Source organism: Ascaphus truei, chromosome 1 (genome assembly GCF_040206685.1).
Source record: "Ascaphus truei isolate aAscTru1 chromosome 1, aAscTru1.hap1, whole genome shotgun sequence".
Lineage (NCBI taxonomy): Eukaryota > Metazoa > Chordata > Amphibia > Anura > Ascaphidae > Ascaphus > Ascaphus truei.
The window spans coordinates 318,905,280-318,930,845 of NC_134483.1; the positions used below are offsets into that span (position 1 = coordinate 318,905,280).

At 44.1% G+C, this 25,566-nt stretch overlaps 1 protein-coding gene across 1 annotated transcript in view; it reads left to right on the plus strand.

Annotated features, from left to right (window-relative positions):
* Window positions 1-222: 222 nt before the first annotated feature.
* LOC142497741 (flavin reductase (NADPH)-like) overlaps window positions 223-25,566 on the plus strand; it is a 27,840-nt gene continuing 2,496 nt past the window's right edge. Inside the window, exons 1-5 of the mRNA XM_075605997.1 lie at window positions 223-358; window positions 8,597-8,662; window positions 9,017-9,192; window positions 12,506-12,707; window positions 19,178-19,345. Of these exons, the coding sequence (XP_075462112.1) occupies window positions 9,058-9,192; window positions 12,506-12,707; window positions 19,178-19,345 (505 nt within the window). The 5' untranslated portion in view covers window positions 223-358; window positions 8,597-8,662; window positions 9,017-9,057. The remainder of the gene's footprint in view (window positions 359-8,596; window positions 8,663-9,016; window positions 9,193-12,505; window positions 12,708-19,177; window positions 19,346-25,566) is intronic.

A 25,566-nucleotide genomic window follows, 5' to 3' on the forward strand; every position in this document is an offset into this window, starting at 1 on the left:
TGTCTTAGATCACCAATTTACTTTCCAAATACTCCTAAAGGTCTATTATATTAGGTAGTAAGGGACGCAAAGCAGCGACTGCACAATTCTGTTCTCATGAATCTTCATTGCAGACCTCCTGTGCCGCCCTGTTAAATAGATAAGAAACACAGTAAACAAACAGCAATAAATTTACATTGTAACCCACAGAAGTGGGAGTGTGTAATGTTGTCCTTTTTGACTCTGGACATGTAATGTAACCTCCTAGAGCTACATTGCGTAACTCTGCCCTCCCACTTGACTGCATTTTTACATCATCATAGTACTGTGAAGAGATACTGTGTAGCAGTGCACCAGGAAGTCAAAGACGTCTTTCCTGGTAAGTTAAGAGGGGGTCAGAACGGCAGGATTTCTCCATTCAGAGCAATTCAGACAGATTTTTATGTTTTGAAATGGGAGGAAATAATCCGCAAAAACATGCTTTTCCTGTTCCTTGTTTCTTGAAATTGCTAATGTGGTTTTTTTCTGGTGTTGGCAAACTCAGCTGCTTTCTATTCTTCTTGCTTGTGATGCTATTAGTTTGAGAAGTGTTGGTTGCTAGAGTGAAGTTATAGATACCACACATTTATTTATAAAATGTTTTACTAGGAAGTAATACATTGAGAGTTATCTATCGTTTTCAAGTACCTGGGCACAGAGTTATGGTGACAAATACATGGTTACAGTACATTAAGTGAACTGGGTTATACATTATGTATAAAGACATTGCATGAACAGTTTTACATATTTTTTCTTGTAGGCGTATGTTACAGACCAGATTAAAATGTGAGACCGCTTTAGTTTTGAAAGAATTTAGACTGGTGGCAGCGTCATTTGACACGAAGTCCTAGGACAAGGGGGGGGGGGGGGGCGTGCGAGTGCTGGGACTGCCAGGCAGGGGGGCACAGCTCACGAACTTTGCGCACCCCTGTGCTTGTGTTCAACCAGCACCATCACAGTTTTTATTAATTTTTTTATTATGTTTTTACTATTAGTGTGTGTAGATACTATGTGGTACCTATTGACACAAAAAGAAAAAAATTGGTGCAAGTAGCGCTAAAAGCTGAAAATAAATATTGAAATATAATGTGCGTGTAGTGCAAATGTTTAACACTAAAAAACCTTAAAATGTTAAGGCAAGGCTGCCAAGAATAACTGACCCAAGACACAGTCAGTGAAATCACAAAACAAACAATACAAACCAGCGCCTATAAAGTCCAAAGGTAATCTGTACAGATTCCAATTGGATTTAAGTGCAAGAAAATTGTTTCCAATCTTGTACTTCCAGGGTCCACAGCAAGATGTTACGTGGTATATGCAAAACAAGCAGAAAAGAACATCATAGTGCAAACTGCTAGTTAATCACACAGATACACAAACACTGGACAAACAAAACAAAACAATTGACAAACACAAGCAAGGCTGAAAAAATAGAAAGAGTTAATTTAATAAAACATATATTTAAAATAACAAAAATGAACAGTGGCAGGCAACTGGTCCGGTCAATTAAAACCGGAATCCTACTCACAAGATGTTGGAGTAAATGCGCATTGGTTAGCAGTCACTGGGAGGTGTTGGTAATAATTCCAATAGCGTCGGGTTGATGCAGGAACTGCTCCAAACACTGTCACTCACTCTTGGACCGTAAATCCGTCACTGGGGGTGGGTCTTGGGGAAAACCGCCTCTTCCTGCTGCTACAATGCGATCGAACGCTAACGAGTAGCCTGCGCTCTGTTCGGTGATAACTCTGTGATACTGCCCAATGCGTTTCGTGCACATGCGCACTTCATCTATCGTTTTCAAGTACCTGGGCACAGAGTTATGGTGACAAATACATGGTTACAGTACATTAAGTGAACTGGGTTATAAATTATGTATAAAGACATTGCATGAACAGTTTTACATATTTTTTCTTTTAGGCGTATGTTACAGACCAGATTAAAATGTGAGACAGCTTTAGTTTTGAAAGAACTTAGACTGGTGGCAGCGTCATTTGACACCAAGTCCTAGGACAGCGGGGGCGTGCGAGTGCTAGGGCTGCCAGGCAGGGGGGCGCAGCTCACGAACTTTGCGCACCCCTGTGCTTGTGTTCAACCAGCACCATCACAGTTTTTATTTACTTTTTTATTATGTTTTTACTATTAGTGTGTGTAGATACTATGTGGTACCTATTGACACAAACACACACACACACACACACACACACACATAGCTCTGAGAAACCCCAAACATTACCACATAATATATATGTATTGTGACAAACGGCTTACTCCGGGGCTCCGCCGTCTGTCCGGGACTGTTAGAACACGGTCTTTTAGGGTAGGTTAAATGATGAGACGTCACGTACTGTTCCTTTAAACAGGCTATGCCTGGTTTATTCAGTCCCAGGCACTGAGACTGCCACAGTTTAAACAGAAAACAAAGCCAAACAAAAAGCTGCTCGTCTGAGCGATAACTTAAACTTAGATGTCCCTGACTCAGAGTTGGAAGTGGCTTGTCCACTTCCACCAACAAAATAAGTACCTTTGCAGTCTTTAGACAAACTAACAGAATGAATGAAGCGATTTGGGAAAGAGGCTTTCTCACCCCTCTGCAGTTCAGCAGCCTTCCAGGCTCTTGGGCGGGGCTCAGAGGAAACAGGAAACAGGTCTTATATACCTGAACTCTAATCAGCATGACAGGTGACAGAAAACAGGCAGCAGACAAACTGTGGAATGGAGTGCCTGTACCACGAGGCTGCCCTGTTCAGCTTAGACAGGACAGAAACTGTTCAGTATCCTGGGAGCCCTGTATATGGAGTTTATTACCAACCCCTGGTTTCTGTCACATATCCTCCCCCCCAGCTCAGACCTCGAGGGGTGAGCGACCATGGATATTAGGGAGTGCATCCTTGACAACCCGTCGGCATTGCCATGTTTGTGCCCCGACCTGTGTTCCACAGAAAATTTAAAGGGCTGTAGGCTTAGGAACCACCTGGTCACCCTAGCGTTCTTCTCCCTATTTTGACACATCCAGGTAAGGGGTGCATGATCTGTGACCAATCGGAACTTTCTCCCCAACAGATAATACTTGAGTGTCTCTACAGCCCACTTTATTGCGAGACACTCTTTCTCGACTATGGAGTAATTTTTCTCCTGGGGATTTAGTTTCCTACTTAAATAAAGGATGGGGTGCTCCTCCCCTTGAGACTCCTGGGAGAGTACCGCCCCCAGCCCTACCTCAGATGCGTCGGTTTGGACTACGAACTCTTTGGAGAAGTCAGGTGTGACCAACACTGGTTGGGCACAGAGAGCTTCTTTCAGGCTTCTAAAGGCCTGTTCGGCTTCGGGGGACCACTTTACCATTAGCGGTCCTCTTGCTTTTGTGAGGTCGGTTAGTGGGGTTGCCTTAGTTGCAAAATTGGGAATAAACCTCCTATAGTAGCCAATTAACCCCAAAAAGGTCCTTACTTGTTTTTTTGTGACTGGCCTTGGCCAATTTTGTATCGCCTCTACTTTGAGTGTTTGTGGTTTGAGTAACCCTCTACCAATAGAATACCCCAGATACTTGGCCTCCTCCAGACCAATAGTGCATTTAGCGGGGTTAGCAGTTAGTCCAGCAGACCGAACTGCGTCGAGCACAGCTTGGACCTTTGGAAGGTGGGACTGCCAATCTTCACTATGGATTACCACATCATCCAGGTAGGCGGCAGCGTACCGAACATGTGGTTTTAAAATTTTATCCATCATTCTTTGGAATGTGGCGGGAGCTCCATGTAAGCCAAAAGGCAGCACCTTATATTGAAAGAGGCCGTCTGGGGTTGAGAAGGCTGTTTTTTCTTTTGCCCTTTCTGTGAGGGGAACCTGCCAGTACCCTTTTGTTAGGTCTAGGGTTGTGAGATATCGGGCTTTGCCCAGTCTCTCTACAAGTTCATCCACCCTGGGCATAGGATAAGTATCAAATTTTGACACCGCGTTTAGTTTCCGGTAGTCATTACAAAACCTTGTTGTACCGTCTGGCTTTGGGACTAAAACTATAGGGCTGTTCCACCCACTTTGGGATTCCTCAATTACGCCTAGTTTTAGCATTTTTTTAACCTCTAAACTTATAGCCTCTCTCTTGGCCTCTGGGATTCGGTACGGTTTAAGGTTAACTCGGACCCCCGGTTCAGAGACTATGTCATGTTTAATTACGTTAGTTTTACCTGGCTGTGTAGAGAAGATTTCTTTGTTCCTTCTCACTAAACTCTGGACCTCTCGTTTCTGATGCACGGACAGTGTTTCAGCTATGCTAACCTCTGGGTCAGTTTCTTGATTCTCTGACGGACCTGGGGGTACTAGGGTTAACAAGACCTCTCTATCTTTCCAGGGCTTGAGTAGGTTTATATGGTAAATTTGCTCAGGTTTCCTCCTACCTGGCTGCCTTACCCTATAATTTACTTCTCCCACTCTTTCCAAGACCTCATATGGCCCATGCCATTTAGCAAGGAATTTACTCTCCACGGTGGGAACCAGAACTAGTACCCTATCACCTGGAAAAAAAATTCTGACCCTAGCACCCTTATTATACGTATTCCTTTGTGCTTCTTGAGCTTTCTCCATGTGTTCCCTCACTATGGGTAGGACTGCAGCAATGCGGTCCTGCATTTGGGCAACATGCTCTATTACACTTCTGTAAGGGGTAACCTCGTGTTCCCAAGTTTCTTTGGCTATATCCAGTAAGCCCCTTGGATGTCGGCCATACAATAGTTCAAACGGGGAGAAGCCTGTGGATGACTGGGGAACTTCCCTAATGGCAAATAACAGGTATGGTAACAAACAGTCCCAGTTTTTCCCATCCTTATCGACCGCCCGGCGTAACATGCTCTTTAAGGTTTTATTGAACCTTTCCACTAAACCATCTGTTTGTGGATGATAGACTGAGGTTCTGAGATGCTTGATTTTTAGGAGTTTACATAGCTCTTTTGTTACTTGGGACATAAATGGTGTTCCCTGGTCAGATAAGATCTCTTTAGGAATTCCGACCCGGGAAAACAGAAGTACTAACTCTTTTGCTATGTTTTTAGCAGAGGTGCTACGTAGGGGAACTGCCTCCGGATATCGGGTAGCATAATCTAATATTACCAATATATGCTGATGTCCCCTAGCAGACTTTATTAGGGGTCCTACTAGATCCATAGCAATCCGGTCAAATGGTACCTCTATTATGGGAAGGGGTACCAATGGGCTGCGGTATGCTTTGAACGGGGCGGTGATCTGACATTCTGGGCATGAGGAACAATAGTTTGTAATTTCTGCCAGAACCCCAGGCCAATAAAAGCTTCGGAGAACCTTTTCTTTTGTCTTTTCCACCCCTAGGTGTCCCCCCAATGGATGACTATGTGCGAGGTGTAATACTACGTTACGGAATGTCCGTGGTACCAACAATTGTTTAGTTGTAACTGATTTTCTTTTATCAACCCGATATACTAGGTCGTTCTCTACCTCGAAGTAGGGGTAAGCAAGTGACCTATCTGGTTGGCCATGAGTACTATTCTGGTCCCGTATATTTCTCCTTGCTACCGCTAATGTGGGGTCCTCCCACTGGGCCTTCTTAAAACTCCCAGGACTGACCTCTAGGTCAGCGAGGGTCTTATCCTGTACTGGGGTGGTAAGTGCCTGATCAACATCTTGATTTGGGGTATTCCCTACCAAAGTAGTGATGGGGAAGGGAATTTCACAGCACTCCTCCTTTTCCCCCTTCTTATTTGGGCCCTCGTCAACCTCCATTTCTGAAAAAGGGAAAGGATTTGTTTCTTCTAACACTTCGTTATGGTCTGCTATTGAACTCTGGGCGCTATTCTGAGCTGGGGACCACATTTTTAGAAAATGGGGAAAGTCGGTCCCTATTAACACATCATGTGCCAGTTTGGGTACAACACCCACCTTGAAATCTAAAGAACCAAATTCTGTTTCAAAAAAAACATCAACAGTGGAATATTCATGATTATCCCCATGTATACAACAAATTGCCACTCTTTGTGAACTGTTTACCTGTTTCTTCTTAATGGGCAATAGGTATTCGGACACTAGTGTGACCATACTCCCAGAGTCAAGAAGTGCCCGAACCCTCTTACCATTAACCTTTACAAATGCCCACAGATGGTTATTCAAGGGGTCCTCTGGGCTAGGGCCCATACATTGGGACAACAGCGAATAAGGTTCCACGCTGTTGCATTGCATGGGCTCATCATTTAGTGGGCAGATTTTTGCTGTGTGGCCCCTCTCATGACAATTTACACATTTAGGTACATAGTCTGTGTCCCACTTAGAGCCTTTTCCCGGCTCCCCATGTTGGCTATTGCCCTTAGTGTGCGAACCACTGTTGCTGGAGCGGCGTGAAGGTGGTCGCCGCTCTTCAGCGCCCCTTAACCCCGGTACCCTTTTACCGTCTCTGGAAGAGTCCTGGAACCTCGGATAGTGGGGTTGCTCCACGACTGTGGGTTGCGGGTGCTCTTCTGCTGCACTGTACCTTTCTACAAGGGCCACAAGCTCATCCGCATTGAGGGGGTCACTCCGACTGACCCAACGGCGTAAGGCAGAGGGAAGTTTCCTCAAGAACTGGTCCATGACCAACCGTTCCACGATGTGGCTTGCTGAGTTGATCTCGGGTTGTAGCCACTTCCGGGCGAGGTGGATGAGGTCATACATCTGGCTTCGGGTGGCTTTATCCATCGTGAAGGACCATGCGTGAAACCTTTGGGCACGAACAGCCGTGGTTACGCCGAGGCGGGCGAGGATCTCGAACTTCAATTTTGCATAGACGTTAGCTTCGGCTGGCTCTAGATCAAAGTAAGCCTTCTGGGGTTCGCCGCTTAGGAAGGGTGCGATTAGACCAGCCCACTCAGCTTCTGGCCATCCCTCTCTCTGTGCCGTGCGTTCAAACGTGAGAAGATAGGCTTCCACATCATCCGAGGGTCCCATCTTCTGAAGGTAGTGGCTTGCCCTGGTCATTTTCGGAACTGGGGCTGCCTCTGCCAGTGGAAGGTTACTGATAGTCCCCCTCAGGATCTCGAGTTCCTGCTGTAAGCCCTGAGCGAACCGCTTTTGCTCCTCTCTCAGCAGGCGGTTTGTCTCTTGCTGGTTTGCATTAGTCTCTTGCTGGGCTATTAACAGCTGTCGCTGGGTTTCACTCGCCTGTTGCTGGGCTTCATTCGCGTCTTTCTGGACAGCGACATTGCGTACCAGCGCACTCACCACGTCTTCCATCTTGTTTGGAGAGAGAGAAAAAAAAAACCTTCTTTTTTTTTTTTTTTTTTTTTTAAAGTTCTTTAACCCCCAGACTTTTCAGTGTTCTGCCCGCATTCTCCACCATATGTGACAAACGGCTTACTCCGGGGCTCCGCCGTCTGTCCGGGACTGTTAGAACACGGTCTTTTAGGGTAGGTTAAATGATGAGACGTCACGTACTGTTCCTTTAAACAGGCTATGCCTGGTTTATTCAGTCCCAGGCACTGAGACTGCCACAGTTTAAACAGAAAACAAAGCCAAACAAAAAGCTGCTCGTCTGAGCGATAACTTAAACTTAGATGTCCCTGACTCAGAGTTGGAAGTGGCTTGTCCACTTCCACCAACAAAATAAGTACCTTTGCAGTCTTTAGACAAACTAACAGAATGAATGAAGCGATTTGGGAAAGAGGCTTTCTCACCCCTCTGCAGTTCAGCAGCCTTCCAGGCTCTTGGGCGGGGCTCAGAGGAAACAGGAAACAGGTCTTATATACCTGAACTCTAATCAGCATGACAGGTGACAGAAAACAGGCAGCAGACAAACTGTGGAATGGAGTGCCTGTACCACGAGGCTGCCCTGTTCAGCTTAGACAGGACAGAAACTGTTCAGTATCCTGGGAGCCCTGTATATGGAGTTTATTACCAACCCCTGGTTTCTGTCACAGTATATAAGTATCAAAAGGAGTGCTAGTGGGCGTGGCTAAATGTATACAACAAAAAACAAACAAAGATGCCTAAAGCTACTTCCAATGTGACAAAAATACACAGTGCAATACCTATATATTCTCTTGAAAAAGTTTCATTCACTTCAACCCTTTGGCCAAAGCGTTTAAGCCTGCTGCCACTTCAAGGCATGACCGTTAGCAGGTCCAAACACTCCCTGAGTTAAAATTCGTATTTACCTCTATAATTAGGAGAAGAATGATCAGCATTGTATCTGTCGTAACCCAGCAAAACAAAACTGACCTGCCAACTTGGAAAGTGGGGAGGGACGAGCTTAAACCTTGGGGGGCGGGGGGGAGTGGCCACTAACCTCCCAAAAACAGATGAGACCAGCTGCCCATAGTTAATAAACACACACACACACACCAATAGGTACCACATAGTATCTACACACTAATAGTAATGCAACAACCTCTTACATTTCTACACCTACCCACACCATTAGTATACACTCCAACTCCACACACCTTTTGTAAAGCGCGGTATACACTGTGGGTGTACAAATATACATATATACACACATTCAAAATTAAGGTACTGCTCTCAAAGTATTTTGCATGGTAAATGTTGTTCTTAACTAGAAATTTTCAAAATCTTGTCCAAAAAACAGGGTCATCGTGATCAGAGAAACACCGCCACAGCAGACTTCAGGCACAACCACTGAATTACAAAAAAGGTTAACACTTTCCTTTAACAGAACAGATAATTCATTATTTTCTTTACTATACATCATGTATCCCATATCGATGAGGAAGGAAACCCCTATTATGACCGTTAATAGATTAAATGAATGTTCCAGTAATACACAAGTAATAGTAGCAGCTCAGACTCTGTTCTCACTGGCTGCTGTTGTGTGAACCTAAGTGGAATTAAAAGCTATGTTCCCTCAGAAACATCACTGGTGATAGCTCAGTTTGATTTTGCAGTGCTTTGAATCCCTACTCCACCCCCACCCCTGCATTTCCTCACCCTCTTTTCTTTTGCCATTTCACTGTGTTAACCTTATTCTTGCATTTATGTTCTCAAACAGGCTGCAGTCATCCTTTTGTAGTTTCTGTGTGATTATCAGATATGAAGCTATCTATCCTCGGGGCAACAGGCCAGACTGGTTTGTTCTTGGTGTCACAAGCTCTGAAACAAGGACACGAAGTGACAGCTCTTGTGAGAAATGTCAGCAAAGTCACCATCCAGCATGAAAACTTGAAGGTTTGGAACACTGTCATTCGATACATCCACCTACAGTACATGATTGTTGCTTACTTGCAGTACCTATTAACGTATGCTCTACAACAGCGGTCCCCAACCTTTTCGGCACCAGGGACCGGTTTCCTGGAAGACAATTTTTCCACGGATGTGTTTCGGTTGATTCAAGCGCATTACATTTATTGTGCACTTTATTTCTATTATTATTACATTGTAATATATGACGTTGCACCCTTACCTGATAGGCTGTGCTTTCAGACTGAAAAGAGAGAAAATAGGGGAGCGAGTAATTAGGAAAAATATATACAATTACAGTGTACAAAATACATAAAATTATCAATAAGTAGGATGGCTGCTTGATTTGTAGCCTATCCACCTGTCACACTCAGAAAGGCACAAGGGTTAATTCCCCCAGTCAATGCACTTGCTATATGCTGCAGAGGGGGAATGGGGGATGTAGAAAATATAAAAATCAATATCTAACCACTTACACGGGCTTGTGTAAGTGCAGCACACATCAAAGATATCTTTTCCTCCTTTTCCCCTTTCACTGTGTCTGTCACTGTGTGTGTCAGTCACTGTGTGTGTCAGTGTGTGTGTCACTGTGTGTGTGTCAGTCACTGTGTGTGTCAGTCACTGTGTGTGTCAGTCACTGTGTGTGTCAGTCACCGTGTGTGTCAGTCACTGTGTGAGTCAGTCACTGTGTGTGTCTGTCACTGTGTGTGTCAGTGTGTCTGTCACTGTGTGTGTCAGTGTGTGTGTCACTGTGTCAGTGTGTCTGTCACTGTGTGTGTGTGTGTGTGTCGCTGTGTGTGTCAGGGGGCAAAAACAGAGTGGGGGCAAAAACGGAGCTGGGGGGGCAAAAACGGAGCTTGGGGGGGTGGAAACTCACACGTCTCAGCACCAACTAGCCCCGCCCCTCTGTCTCCTGCTCTCCGATGCACCTGCTCTACGCACTGACATAGGCACTCACAAACACTTGATAACATAACCCCTCCCACCCCCCTGTGCAGAAAGCGGGAAGACTGCACGCGCTCAGCAGGCACCGGATGCGCCGGGCTGCTAGAGAGCGCTCCGAGGAGGGAGGAGGAGAGTGGAGGGAGGAGAGCCAGGGCCCGCAGTGAGTGCAGGCTTGAGAATCACTGGTTTAACCCGTGGCTCCTCACCTCCTGCTGTGCGGCCCGGTTCCTAACAGGCCACGGACCGGTACCGATCCGCGGCCCGGGGGTTGGGGACCCCTGCTCTACAATGCAAGAAATTGCAATAAATGCATGAAAGTCTTACACATTAAACTGAAGGAAAGAAACTATACCTGATTTTTAATTTGATTTTTTAAATTGCTTTGATAAATCAGATTAGCAAATGTATTCTCCAATTTTGCCCCAAAAATCCATGCCTCCAATAGTTTTTCCTTGCAATTTATGTTAGTATTTAGGGCTCTTTAAAAAAGCATCTTAAACCGGGATTCACTAACCTCTGATAAGGGATATCAGAGCTTGATTCAGTATTAGCTGCCATTTACTTAAATTATGTTAATGCGGGATAAAGCTGCGACTCCTATTATCGGAGTATAGTGAATCCCCTGTGAACTTTAGCATTGGTGTTGTTACAGGTATAACTTAATTACGGGTTGTGCCAACTTTTAATTTTGTTTAGTGCCCCGATGATGTTCTGTGAACTTTACTAGGGGCCGACATCCTGATGCACCTTAAACAGTTGTTTAAGTTGTCTTTAGTTGTTTACTAATCATCATTCCATATTTGCTTACGCCTGATAGTGATCATGGTTCTGAGAGCCACAGCCACCAATGAAACAGAGAAGTACTTTGTCTTCCATTCCCAAGAAGGCATTTTGGGCCATGTGATCATTATACTTGCGATCACATGACCCTGGAGAGGGTTCTCAAATAATATACTTTTAAATAGTGTTGTGTAGAGCTTTTGATTTCCTCAGGAATAAAAGTTTGACAATTATTCCCAAGCCAAAGAGGGTTACTATCTGCACGGCCAAGGAATTTTTCAGATTTCTAAAAAAATAAATGAAATAAAAATGTTAAAATAAACACTGATGTACAGTGGTATGTATTCGTATTATACTTAATGCTGTCTAATGGAAAAACATAGGGAGACCTATCAAGTGTCAGAAGCTGGGGCACAGCTCCAAAACTGGTCCAAAATGCGTCCAGGCACAACCGAGGAATACAGGGGTGGATTGCTTGGAACTGTCATACAAAGGGGCTGATTCTACAGACTCCAAAGCGACAGTTCGATTGCTTCTTAGTTTATAGAATCAGCCCCAAAGTGTGATTGTCACTTAAAATATACATTTAGTTTCATGTTTGTGTGCCAGAGTGAGGCTTCACTTTGATAGCCCCAGAAGCAGAATTGTATCCTTAAAAATATGGGCAGGACACTTTCATTGTCAATCAGGGGTAACCCTAAAAACGAGTACCAGATCTAATAATGATCACTGCACATGCTGGTCATGGAGATGGGGAAAAGGGAGCTCGATATTCCTTGCCAGCAGGAGGAGAGAGGAGGATCCTTTAAATGCCCAATGTGCATGACACCTCCTACCCCTCCAACCTCCCCCAGAATTTTTTCTTACTCTGTCGACCCCTCCCATATATTGGAGATATAGGAAATGAATTGAAGTCATACTATTTTGGTGAGAGTTGTCCCTTTCAACCAGTGAAGTCTTATTTTACCCTATGTTTAGGATATTTAAAAAAAATCTTCAACTGTTTTTCCCAAAAACGTATTTAGTTTTTTTGTGATTCTACTTATATTGCTCTTTTCAAGGCTATTGGACTTTTCTAAATATATCCACCTACACTGCGGTAGGAGACAGGGGTCAATTTAATGGAATAGCATCAAATAGTCTGATTTGCAGAAAAAAGATGACAGTGTGCTCATTTGCACGCAATTTCCCAGAATCTTTAGCAGCAAAGTATGCTTAGAGACAATGGTGGAAAGCAGGGTTGCAGACCTGTCTGATACAGTATGTCAATGTGCTCACAAATTACATTTTTATTTCCTTTATGCCAGTACAGTACATGTGCCATTTTGGAAGGGCTCAATAGTGCTATAGAGACTAAAAGGTGTGTGTGACACAGAGAGCAGTTTCCTAAGAAGGTAGATGAATACCAAAAATATAAACCAAAGAATATACAATACATCCTGCTTTCATTAGTGACTCATTAACAGATTGCAAAGCTTGCGATTGTAGTGTTTACTAGTTTTGTTAAATACATTTGTATGCATTTGTGTAACTACAATAACTGTTGCTAACAATATATTGCATTCAATGTTTCTAGGTAGTGGAAGCCAATATATTTTCATCTGAGTCCCTGTCCGAGAGCTTTCAGGGACAGGATGCCGTCATTTCTTGCCTGGGATTTCCATACAAACTTTTTTCATCAGTCACGGGATACACCGACTCAATGGCTGCCATTGTAACTGCCATGCGTCAGACTGGAGTGAATAGGATGGTGACAATGACCTCTTGGTATACTGGGCGTAGGTATACATAATGAACATATTGGAAGTGTCTTTCTACTGTAGATTATGTTTTCCTACAGTATCTCACAACAACTATGCTAAGTCTTTACACGCTAAAAATAGTTTGTGTTATGATAAGGCCTCTTTCTGAAATAAATTAATAGTGAATTTACTTTTCATGAGCTAAACATCTAATTGACACTTAAATCTTATTTACATTTGTGCCATCCTGGAATGTTTACTTCATTTTACTTCTAAATATTTACTGCAGATGTCAATACTGGATTGCATGTAGATTTTAGACATAGACCAATGGAGGAAATTTCATGGCTTCTTCAGATGCAGTGTTTGAAGGGATATCAACAAAAAACATATTTGTATAATAAAATATCCGGGGTCCACGTGGAGGTGGACTCATCACCAACAATGACGGTGTGGGACCGGACAGCCCCCTTGACTTCAGTTGGCGATACTGGGTGCTGGAGCACCTGGCAGGTATCTTCAAGTGCACCAACAGATCACACTTTAGTAGCCTCATGCAAGCTCCTAGTCAGAGCCCATCTTATTACAGCCACCTGTCTCAGGGAACTTCCAACTTAGGCTGCGCCCCCGCTGCCTGTCCTGCATGCGCGTCAGGGAGGCTGGCGGCACGTGCAGCCGAGTCCTTCGGTCTGCAATGAGCTGCATGGGAAAAGACGGGGGGCGTGATGGGGGCGCGGCCGTGACGTCACCGGCAGGTTCACCTTCATTGGCGGAACAGCCGAGGGGTGTGGCCAAGTGCTCTGTAGTCCATAGCAAGCTCAATTTTCAGGTATCCCTGAAAAACTCGGCTCGTGCCGTCCCCCCCTCGTAGCAGGCCCGGCCCCATTGAGGGGTGGTTCTTGTCCTGGCGGGCGCTGCAGTAGCCAGCGGGGACCTTGCCTTAGGAGTGACGCTACCCCAACTGGTAGAAGCCATAACGCAGTCCACTCACAGCCACCAGTATCGCCGACTTAAAACCTCCGGGGTGCGACCCACACCACTGGGCGAAGAAACATTCGACAAATGGCGTGACCACGTGGAACAAATACTGCCAGGGTGGATGTGCTCAGACGCGATAAAAAGATAACGGATCGTCGAGTGCTTGCGGCCCCCGGACGTCAACATCGTGCAATTGTATCGCGAAGGTCACGCTAACGTGGAGGCCCAAGATCTGAAACGAGCCATGACCAGGACATACACAAAAGGATGAACCAATTGCGATTATCGGACCCTGAACAACCGTACCGTGCCTGACCAGTACACCCTTCCGCAGATTCAAGAACGTTTCATGCGCTGTCGGGGAGCGAATGGTTCCGTGTACTGGACCTGAGATCTGGGTACTACCAGGTACCAATGAGTGCTGAAGACCAAGAAAAGACGGCATTCGTATGTCCCTGTGGCTTCTACCAATTTACCTGCATGCCGCAAGGCATTTGTGGTGCTCCAGCAACATTTGTGGAGAAGACCATCAGCGACATGAACCCACGGGAGTGCTTAGTCTATTTGGACGATATCATCGTCTTTGGAAAGACTCTAGAAGAACACGAAGAACTGCTACTGAAAGTGCTGGATCGTCTGGGCAAGGAAGGCTTGAAGCTGTCTCTGTATGCAAAAGAGTAGCCACTCGTAGCTCAAAAAGGCAACCTGTTATATTGGAACCAGAGAAAAGTTCAACGATTTGTAGAAGCAAGAAGCAGTGTTAGGATGCAGGAATACACAGTGTCTGTGTGGAACAGCTGATACGCTTATGTAGAAGATGCAGACCATCGCAATATACCAACAGAATGAGCCCTTGTGCTCTATGTGGACTAATGGCAAGGGTAACTAAATAGAGGAAAGTGTTGAATTACCTCTATAGCCCCTCTGTATGTTGAAGTCCTTTCTCCGTTTAGTTGTGGTCCCGGTGCTGCATGAAGCTACTCAATATAGTGCACCATCTTCCAACGTAGGATTCAGCAAATGTCCTGGGTCTCTGGTCCTGCTTTGCTGCTGCGTGTCCATCCAATCAGAAGGCAAAACATAGAAAGACTGTAGAGGATTGGCTGACAACTCGAACACAGCAAAAGCACTCACAGCTCACAGGGTAATGGCAAAAATAAAAAAATGTTTAATAAATAACATGATAAAAAAAAAAAAAGATATACTGGGGACAAAACAAAGGGGTTCTCCTCCCACGCGTTTCACACTTTCAGTGCTTTCTCAAGGAGTCGGCAGTCGGAGATCGGCCTTGTCTCTGGACAAATGCCAGTTCTGCCGCACATCCGTGACATACGTAGTACACATAGTGTCCGCGGATGGGATAGCTACCGACCCCGCCAAAGTTGAATCCGTGGAGAACTGGCCAAGACCGGGAAACGTCGTAGAGCTACGTTGCTTCGCCGGATTCTGAGGATACTATCACCACTTTGTGGAGGGATATTCAAGTAAAGTGAAGGTCCTAAACAACCTTCTCAAAACATCCCCGAGGATACCGGGCAGAAAGCCACCTCTGCGCGACTACCATTCGATGACAAATGGACGGCCACCTGTGAAAAGGCATTCATCTGCCTAAAGAAAAGCTTAACGGAGGCACCTGTTCTCTCTTACGCCGATACCGAGCAGCCCTACATCCTTCATGTGGAAGCGTGCTTCAATGGCCTAGGTGCAGTCCTGCACCAGAAGTACCCGGCTGGCCTCCAACCAGTGGCATACGTCAGCCGCATTTTGACCCCTAGCAAGCAGAATTATCCTATCCACAAATTGGAATTCCTCACTCTCAAGAGGGCCATCGTGGACAAACTCCATGCCTACCTGTATGGTGTCACCTTCAAAGTGCGCACGGACAACAATCCATTAACGTACATATTGAAGCCCGCCAAACTGGACGCCAACGGCCACAGATGGCAGGCGGTCCACTCGAACTACCGTTTCACGTTGAAGTACAAGCCGGGGCCCCTGAACATTGAAGATGATGCTCTATCCAGAAGACTGGGACTGAGTACCACCCCGAATGATGACCTCTGGGAAGAAATCCCTGGACCAGGGATGCGGGCTATGTGCGCAACTGCAGCCAACGTGGAAGATAAATTGGTATTTTCCAAACTGAGTGTCCCGGAATCATTGGGATGCCAATCCAAGGCTATCCCTGCCACCTATTGCCACCCAGAGGGAATGAATATCACCCCAGACAAGATCATTGCCTGGAAGGATCTGGTACAATACCAGATAAAGGGATCCAGTGGCTGGAATTATCCACCAAGCAGTCCAGCAAATATAGCCTTCATTGCTGAAACGTGCTCCCAGCGATATGGTCGCCGTACTAATGCTGGAAATGGACAAGTTCAAAATTGACACGGGTCTACTTTATCGGGTGGTTCAATACCATAACCACCCGGATATAATGCAATTGGTTCTACCCAAGAACCTACAACACATGGTCCTGCGATCGCTACACGATGACCATGGGCCTCTTGGAGTTGACCTTGGAGTTATACAAGATCGGTTCTTCTGGCCACACATGAGAAAATCGGTAGAACACCATTGCCGCCGATGCTTACGGTGCATACAGAGAAAGACACTCCCGACCAGAGCTGCTCCAATGGCTCATCTGAAGAGCTTGGGTCCCCTGGACCTCGTGTGCATGGACTTTATGTATGTCGAACCAGATGCCAGAGGCATCGGCAACGTATTAGTGATCACAGACACCTACACCCGGTACGCCCAAGCCTTTCCAACCAAAGACCAGAAGGCCATTATGGTGGCCAAAATATTATTGGAGAAGTACTTCATCCATTATGGACTGCCCAATCGCCTGCATTCGGATCAAGGCCGGGACTTCGAAAGTAACCTCATCAGGGAGTTGCTTAAGCTGTTAAACATCACCAAGTCCCGAACGACTCCTTACCATCCGTGCTCGGCACCCTAAAAGGGTCTCGGAACAATGAGTGGAGTAAGCATGTTGAGTCCCTGGTGCACACCTATAATTGCACCCACCACGAGTCCACGGGAATCACTCCTTACTTTCTAATGTTCGGATGGGAAGCACAGCTTCCTGTAGATATATGTCTAAGGGTATCTACCGACGGTGTACCCAACAGGACGCACTTCAGATACGTACAGCGGCTTCAAGAAAGCCTGCAACAAGCCTACCAGCTAGCCTAGAAAGCTTCCGCTCATCTGAATGCCAATAAGAAAAGGTGCTATGACCATAAGATTCGCCATCGGGAAGTTCGTCCTGGAGACGCCGTTCTCCTCCGTAATCTCGGAATCCCCGGGAAACACAAATTGGCTGACTGTTGGCGCGACGGGGTCGAGGTCGAATCGCAGATGCTGGGCCTCCCGGTCTACCACATAAAAGACGCAGATGGCCAGGTAAATGTCTGGCACCACAATCAGCTTCTGCCTATCCCACAAGTGGGGGATGACGAACCAGAGACAGAGGCTACACTTTTGGCCGGTGAGCCAGAAGGTCCTGAAGAGACAGTAACTGAAACAAACGATGATCCTATAGAAGAACCCTCTAGTAACGCAGACCAAAGTCAAGGGGCACCTCCCGAAGAATACGAGTAATGGGCCCAGGCCTCAGACACCTTCTCGGTGGCTACAATGAGCCCTCCTCTGGACCCCAGAAGTCCTTGCTTTATACCTCATAGAGATATTACAGAGACTGTAGTACCCCCGATGAGAGAGACTGAGCCTCAAGAGTACAATCACTACTCCCCAGAGGGAGTTGAAGAAGGGATTCACCACAGCCGTGTGAGGTACCCTCCCAACCGGGTAACCTATGATTCATTTGGGGCACCCTAGTATGAGGCTCAGGAGTGGTCTTGCAGTAAATCAAGTCTGTCATTGTGATGTTCACGGAAATGTATAACTTGATGTAGAGTCGTGTCATGTGATAAGTTGTACATATTACAATGCATTTTTATTATATAATCTGTGTGGTTATGTGTTACGCTGTTCCCAAGTGGAAACGTTGGTCTTTTCACCAGGTGGAGAATGTGGCCAGGTTCACCCTTTGGGTTCCCCATGTCCCCTTACCTCCTTGAGTGTTGCGGGGTCGCGCGGGTGCTGGTGGTGGAGTGCGTGCGCCTCTGGTGAGTGTGGGGAGGAGGCTGAGGCAGTGCCGGTATTCAGGATGGTGAGCGGATCGCCGGGGGGTCCTAGTAGTGCCCTTTGCAGGGCGCCACCATGTTGTTTACTCCCGCGCATGCGCAGTAACACCATACGTATGCGCAGAAGGGTACTGACAGCCCAGTGGCCATTACAGGCAAAGGGGCTCTGCAGGGACTACAAACCCCACAATGCATAGGGGCAGCTAGTCAGGTGCTGGAGCATAGTCAATAGGGCTGCAAGGAAGTCCCATGCCACAGATAGATATATTTTGTGCACTGAGGAGCATGCCATTCGGACTTAGGCCCCAGCTAGGCCCCGACTCCCCCTTTGAGCTTGTGGCTGCTGGAGGGACCATCCCAGTAGATAGGGACACTGCCCTGTAGTACAAGCATGAGGGACACAGCCAGGAAGCGGGGCGACCTGGCATCTGGTGGTCTGGGACCAGATCACCATACACGGAGAGAGACTATTACGATGGAACCCTCCAGCTGGATACCACCCCACGTGGAGGCAGACTCGTCGCTGACGATGATGGCGTGGGACCAGACAGCCCCCTTGTCTTCAGTCGGCGCTACCGGGTGCTGGAGCACCAACAGATCACACTTTAGTTGTGGGCAGCGCTGTTGCACACATTGGGTGGGTTGACTCTTGTGGACATCATGGTGGTTGGGTGCCATGGGGCACCTCAGTACTTTGGGGGAACATCCTACCCGAGTGTGGACACGGTGTTGGAGGGCACTGTGGGGTTACAGCCGTGAGTGGCCTATTTGGTGTGGGTGTTATATTGTTATTCCTTTTTCATATGCATATCACTTAACTTAGGTGTTCACCAGAATTGCCATACACCCTCCCACAGACTTGGTTCCATCTGTTATATATTTTTTCCTAACGCTACTACTTTACCCATCTTTCTACCTTTATTAAAATTAAAAGCAATAACACTTTCCTTCCTTGCTTTTAAAACTGTTAACGAAACTGACAGAAAACAATAGTTGTATTCAAAATTACAAACAGATGTTTGCTTTTGGTGTAAATAATGCACTATAATTAGTATTACACATTCTAGGGGTAATCTGACAAACTCCTGGGCAGGGTGAGCTGTTTTGTTCTTGTTTGCCCTGCAGCAGTGATAAAAATGTTGTACATTTGATCTGTTTGCACTGTGATTTAAACTAACCCATACTTGGCAACTCCAATTTTTTCATAGATAAAAGGATAAAATGTGACTGCCTTGTACATGAAATGTGATACCTTTTCTTATCTGTATGCTTTGTAATTCCCCCTTAACTCCATCGTTTCTCTCTGTAAATATTCTACAGCATCTACATTAAATCCCTAGAACACATAACAATAGCTATATGATCTCTCCACAGCTGGATCAGGGCAGAATTCTCCATTTTTTGTGCGTAACCTACTCATACCACTCATTAGAAGTGTGCTTACAAACATGTACGAGATGGAACAATACTTGGAAAAGGAATGTACTGATCTCAACTGGACTGTGATAAGACCACCAGGACTGCAGAACAATCCCGCTACAGGTAGGCATGGGACAACTACTGGGATTTAGAAGTGTAGAGCATTGAGGCAAGAGAACTAAGATGATATATGAAGTGATGGCAAGTTGTCAGCCCTGAAATATAATACGTGATGTCCAGACTACTACCAAAAAAGTAGGTACAACAACTTATTAAACAGCAGTAAGTAAAGAAAGCATATATTTTTATTATGCAATATTAAAAGCACACAAACATAGTGACTAATCGCTCACCTAATAGTACAGATGGTTAAAAAACTTGTTGCACAGGGAAATTAATACAACTAACACTTGAACAAGTGACCACCAGGGATCACTATAAGCCCTATAAATTGCACTCATAAGTTACAGTATCCATATCAGACACGGTTAAGGGTGGATAAGGCGAGAATTCTACCACTGAACCACCAATGCTACATTGTCATCCCCAATTTCAACCGTCTCTCCCACTTGAGGATTTTATATCCTTTGTGTATATGTTTGATATATATGTTGTTTTGTCACGAATAGTTTTAATAAAATTTTGTTATTTTTGGTTTTAATTATGCTTTTGAGTCTGCTGTCATAGGGTTAGTGGACCCTTCCTTTGGTCCTACTCATTATGTATTATCCACCTTCTGTATAACAGTGTCTGATATGGATACTGTAACTTATGAGTGCAATTTATAGGGCTTATAGTGATCCCTGGTGGTCACTTGTTCAAGTGTTAGTTGCAATATTAAAAGCAAATTCAAAGCAAATTTGAAATGAGCGTCATTTTCACTTTGCATCTCTATGGGGTAGATCCTCAGAAATGTTTTATAATGGTCTTACCCTCGTGTAACGTATCGATAGTCGTAACACATACAGTGTCCACAAAGGTGATTAGCGTTACGATGACCTCGCGTTAACCCGAGAAATATCAGATTACTAAATTTTAACACACGTTAGGCTTACTTCACAGCAAATTAAATGCTAATGAGCTGTTAGCCTCACATTGCAGATCTACAAACGTCTGTTTATGTTAGCGCATGGAAATAACGTTACGATAACGTTACGTAGCTCCCACCAAAAGTAGCCGTTACTCACAGGCAGACCATGATTATCAAAAAGGACGAGTTTACAGTGGCAAACAAATGATAGGACTTAACCCTTTCATTACAAAAAGTTACACGTGTCATACCAAGATATATATTATGGATCATATAAATATCTGAAACACATCTGTTTAAAAAGGTGGGAGGAGATTTTAAACTAGGATGGAGGGGGGAGGGGAATGAAACAGATAACAAACTAAATAGAAGATATGGGGATGGCGAAATAGCAAGGGGTCATGAAGGTAGAATGGGGGCAAGAGGGAGTTTGGCAAACAGAGAGACACCCATAGTAAATACAGATAATACTAGAAAACTTCTAAAGACTAAACCCAATTGGAGTAGAAAGGCAGGAGAAGATAAGATAATAGTACAGACTGGAAAAAAAACTTAAATGCATACTTGCTAATGCAAGAAGCCTGACAGATAAAATGGGGGAGCTTGAATTAATAGCTACAAGGGAGCAGTATGATATCATAGGCATTACTGAAACATGGTGGGATGAAACTCATGACTGGGCAGTTAATTTAGAGGGTTATTCCCTTATTCTGAAGGATCGAGCAAATAGAAGAGGAGCTGGAGTATGCTTATATGTTAAACCCGAATTTAAAACCTATTATAAAGGAAGATGTTTAAGAAGGGAATGATGAAAATGTAGAGACCTCGTGGATAGAAATTAGCAGTGGACGTAAAAGTATAAAGAAAATGTTTGTAGGGATATGCAATAAACCACCAAATATCAGTGAGATTGAGGAAGCTGAAATACTTTTGCAAATGGAGAAGGCATCAAAATTAGGTCATGTTTTCATAATGGGTGATTTTAATTATCCAGACATAGACTGGGGCAATGAGATTAGCATTACAGCAAAAGGAAACAGGTTTTTGGGGGTGCTTAGAGACAATTATATGACCCAAATTATTGAGGAACCAACCACGAGAGGGGCAATACTGGATTTAGTAATATCAAACAATGTCGAAGTAATAGCAAATATTCAAGTCCTGGAACATTTGGGTAACAGTGATCATAACATGGACTCATTTCAAATAAAATATCAAAAACAGATTTATTGGGTTCAACAAAGACTTAAACTTTAGAAAGGCAGATTTGAATAAACTGAGGACTAATCTACAAGTAATACATTGGGAAGATGTTTTTGCAGGGAAAAATGTATGCAGGGAAAAATGATAAATGGACAGCCTTTCAAACATTGTTAGAAAAGCACACTCATCAGTCTATACCCTTGGGTAATAAGTATAAAAGAAATAAGTCAAAACCAATGTGGCTAAATAAACAGGTAGGGAAGGAAATGGAAAAGAAGAGACAGGCATTTAGATTATTGAAGTCAGAAGGGATGGAAGCATCATATCAGAATTATAGGGAATGCAACAAAAAATTGCAAAAGGGCAATCAAATTAGCAAAAATGGATAATGAAAAAATGATTGCAATAGAAAGTAAGATCAACCCTAAAAAGTTCTTTACATACCTTAATAACAAAAAAAAACAGATAAGAAAATATAGGACCCTTTCAGTGTGAGTTGGGCTGGCAGATTATTGGAGATAAGGAAAAAGCAGAGGAATTAAACAAATTCTTTGTCTCTGTGTTTACCAGGGAAGAATCAATTTTAATTGTAGTGCAGGGGGAAGCCACAACCTCCATATAATGAACAATTGCTTAACTGAGGAATAAGTTCATAGGTGGCTTGAAAAAAATGAATCAAATAAGGCACTTGGCCCCAATGGCATATATGTAAGAATTCAAGAAGTTAAGTTCAGTAATAGCAAAACCATTACAATTAATATTCAAGGACTCCATTTCCACAGGCTCAGTGCCACAAGATTGGCATAAAGCTGATGGTAGTGCTTATATTTAAAAAGGGAGCTAGATCGCAACCAGGGAATTACAGACCTGTAAGCCTGACTTCAATAGTGGGGAAGCTACTTGAAGGTTTAATACAGGATAATATCCAGGAATACCTAATGGAAAACAAAATTATTAGTAATAGCCACCATGGAATTATGAAGGATAGATCATGCCAAACTAACCTTATTTGTTTCTTTGAGGAGGTAAGTAGTAACTTAGACCAGGGTAATGCAGTTGATGTGGTCTACTTAGATTTTGCAAAGGCATTTGATACGGTTCCACAAAAGAGGTTGGTGTACAAAATAAAGCAAATTCTACTCAGTAAAAATATATGCACCTGGATTGAAAACTGGTTCAAGGATAGACAACAGACGTTTGTCATAAATTGAACTTTTTCAGGTTGGGCTAAAGTCGTGAGTGGAGTACCTCAGGGATTGGTACTAGGGACCCCTGCTTTTTAACTTGTTTATTAATGACCTTGAGGTTGGCATCAAGAGCAAAGTCTCCATCTTTGCTGATGATACTAAATTGTGTAAGGTAATAGAATCAGAGCAGGATGTAATTTCTCTCCAGAAGGACTTGGAGAGACTGGAAACTTGGGCAGGTAAATGGCAGTTGAGGTTTAATACAGATAAATGTAAGGTTATGCATTTGGGAAGCAAGAATAAACAGGCAACTTACAATTTAAATGGGGATAAATTGGGGGAATCATTGATGCAGAAGGATTTAGGAGTGCTTGTAGACAGCAGGCTTAGCAATAGTGCCCAAACTCATGCAGTAGCTGCAAAGGCAAACAAGATCTTATCTTGCAATGGATGGAAGGGAAGTAAACATAATTGTGCCCCTTTATAAAGCATTAGTAAGACCACACCTTGAATATGAGGTACAATTGTTGGCACCACGCCTTAGAACAGACATTATGGAACTAAAGAGAGTGCAGAGAAGAGCCACCAAATTAATAAAGGGGATGGATGACTTCTTGTTCTAATACTTATTTTACTCTGAAATATGCTTGTCTCCTGTACCTTATTGAAACCCTTGGTGTATGTGAAAGTTTCCATCATATCTCCCTCTCCCTTCTCTGCTCCAAGCTGCACATATTAAGTCCCTTTAGTCTTATGATGTAGGCCATGTACCATGTTAGTACCTTTTCTGCAACTTCAAATTTGTAATGTCCTCCTTGGGATATGGGGCCTTATTCAGAGAACATTCATAAAAAAAATCGCCAGGGAATGTAAAATTGTTTTTTTTGGGGCGTTGCTATCACGGTATTCAGAAAGGCTCGAATACCAGTGATAGCAAAATGCCCACAACTGGCGAGTTGCTGCCAGCGAAAGCCTCGAGCCTCTGAAAAGGCAAAAACCAGCGATTCATTTCTGCTGCAGAGAGCGGCTCTGAGAGAGCCGCCTCTCCCAGCTGAAATGTCGCCAGAAATGTATTTATTTAAATATCCATTCCTTTAATAGTGTAGAGGTGCAGGGGGTCTGCGGAGCTGAACCACGTTGGTTTTATGTCCGGGGACCCCCTGCTTCCCGAGATACAGGCCTCTTTATGGGGTGCCGGTATCTCCTATGCAAGGAAATGTCCCGGTCACGTGACGCGGGACATTTCAATGCAGAGGAATACCGGCACCCCATAATAGGGCCTGTGTTTCGGGAAGCAGGGGGTCCCCGGACATAAAACCAACGTGGTTCAGCTCCGGAGACCCCCCTGCACCTCTACACTATTAAAGGAATGGATATTTAAATAAATATTTAAAAACAGATCAATACACGCCCCCCACCACCGCCCAAACCCATACAGTACAGTAATGGGCAAAATAACTATTATCCAGATATGGATAATAGATTATTTGCCCATTATTAAACACTGCATTAGCATATATAAATAAAATAAATAAATACAGTTATACTTACCACAACAGCAGGTCCCTCTGTCCTCCGTTGACAGAAAGCATATATAGAAAATAAATACATTCTAATGGTCCCTAACCCCTTAATCACCTTAGCGGTTCCTAACCGCTATAGTTATTAAGGGGTTAACCCACCCTGACCCGGGAGGCCTAAGCACCCACCCCAGACTGACTATACCCACCCTGTACCCATTGAGTAGTATAGTGGTACATCATACCCATATAATAATAATATGGGCATGATAAGCCTCTATAGCACCCTAATAAAAATACAGTAATACACAAGACACACAGTAATAAAACCTAACTATACTCCCAATAAACACACTTCGCTAAATAAAATCAGTAGCCAGCTAATCCAATCAATAGAAGCAATTACAACATCAACAATGAATTAATTAAACCATTACCCAATCAAACCAATTAATCCCTAAAGCAACTCAAAATGAATAGTAACACTAACCAATGTAAACAATGAATTAATCCTACATTAATTAATGTAACCATTAAAAGACAAATAAATAAATTAAAACAATCTCTGAAGTATCCATAAAACACATTAGCTAACATAATATAACTTTAAGTACAAGCGAACACCAATCGCAGACCTTTTCTTACATTAACCATAAACAAACAATCACATCCAAATCAATAACTGCAATAACAAGCGAGAAATGCCCCCCAAATATTGGCATAATAATGTATTAATCTGTACCCTAAAGAGGTACCGATTAATATATTATCAGTCAATGTGGCTCCCCCAAAAAATAAAAAAACACATCCAAAGAATAAACCTGTAAAAAGAGACATTTACAAACATTGAATATCTTACTTACCATTAGAAGCGGTGGCCCTCCGACTCCCAGGGTAACAGGAAGCTCACGTACCTTGAAGGCCTCCAACAGCATCCGATGCCATCTGCCATCAGGATCTGCCTCAGGTACCCCAATCTTCTTTTTTCTGTCTTTACTCACCGTCTTCTATCTTCATCTGTAACCATTTCTTGTTGTTCTTTATCTTCTTTCTTCATCTGTCAATCCATAAAACCCCATGTTAAATCCCAGCCGATGCTGTCTCGTCGGCTTCTTGGGCTCAAATGAGGCGTCACGGCCTTAAATATGGCTTGTGACGTCACATTTACCCTCACAATGGTTAACAGCCACCTGATTGGCTGTTAAAACCATGTGCAGACTTAATTTTTTTTTTTGCCGTGACGTCACTTAAAGGGAATGATGCCAGCCAATCAGAATTGCTGTGCTTCATTTACCTTTAACATGGCATCGGTAAATCCAAGATGGCCACTGTGTCACAAGGTATTTCAGCCAATCAGATCGTGGGAACCAATTCCACACGCTAATTGGCTGAAATACCTTGTGA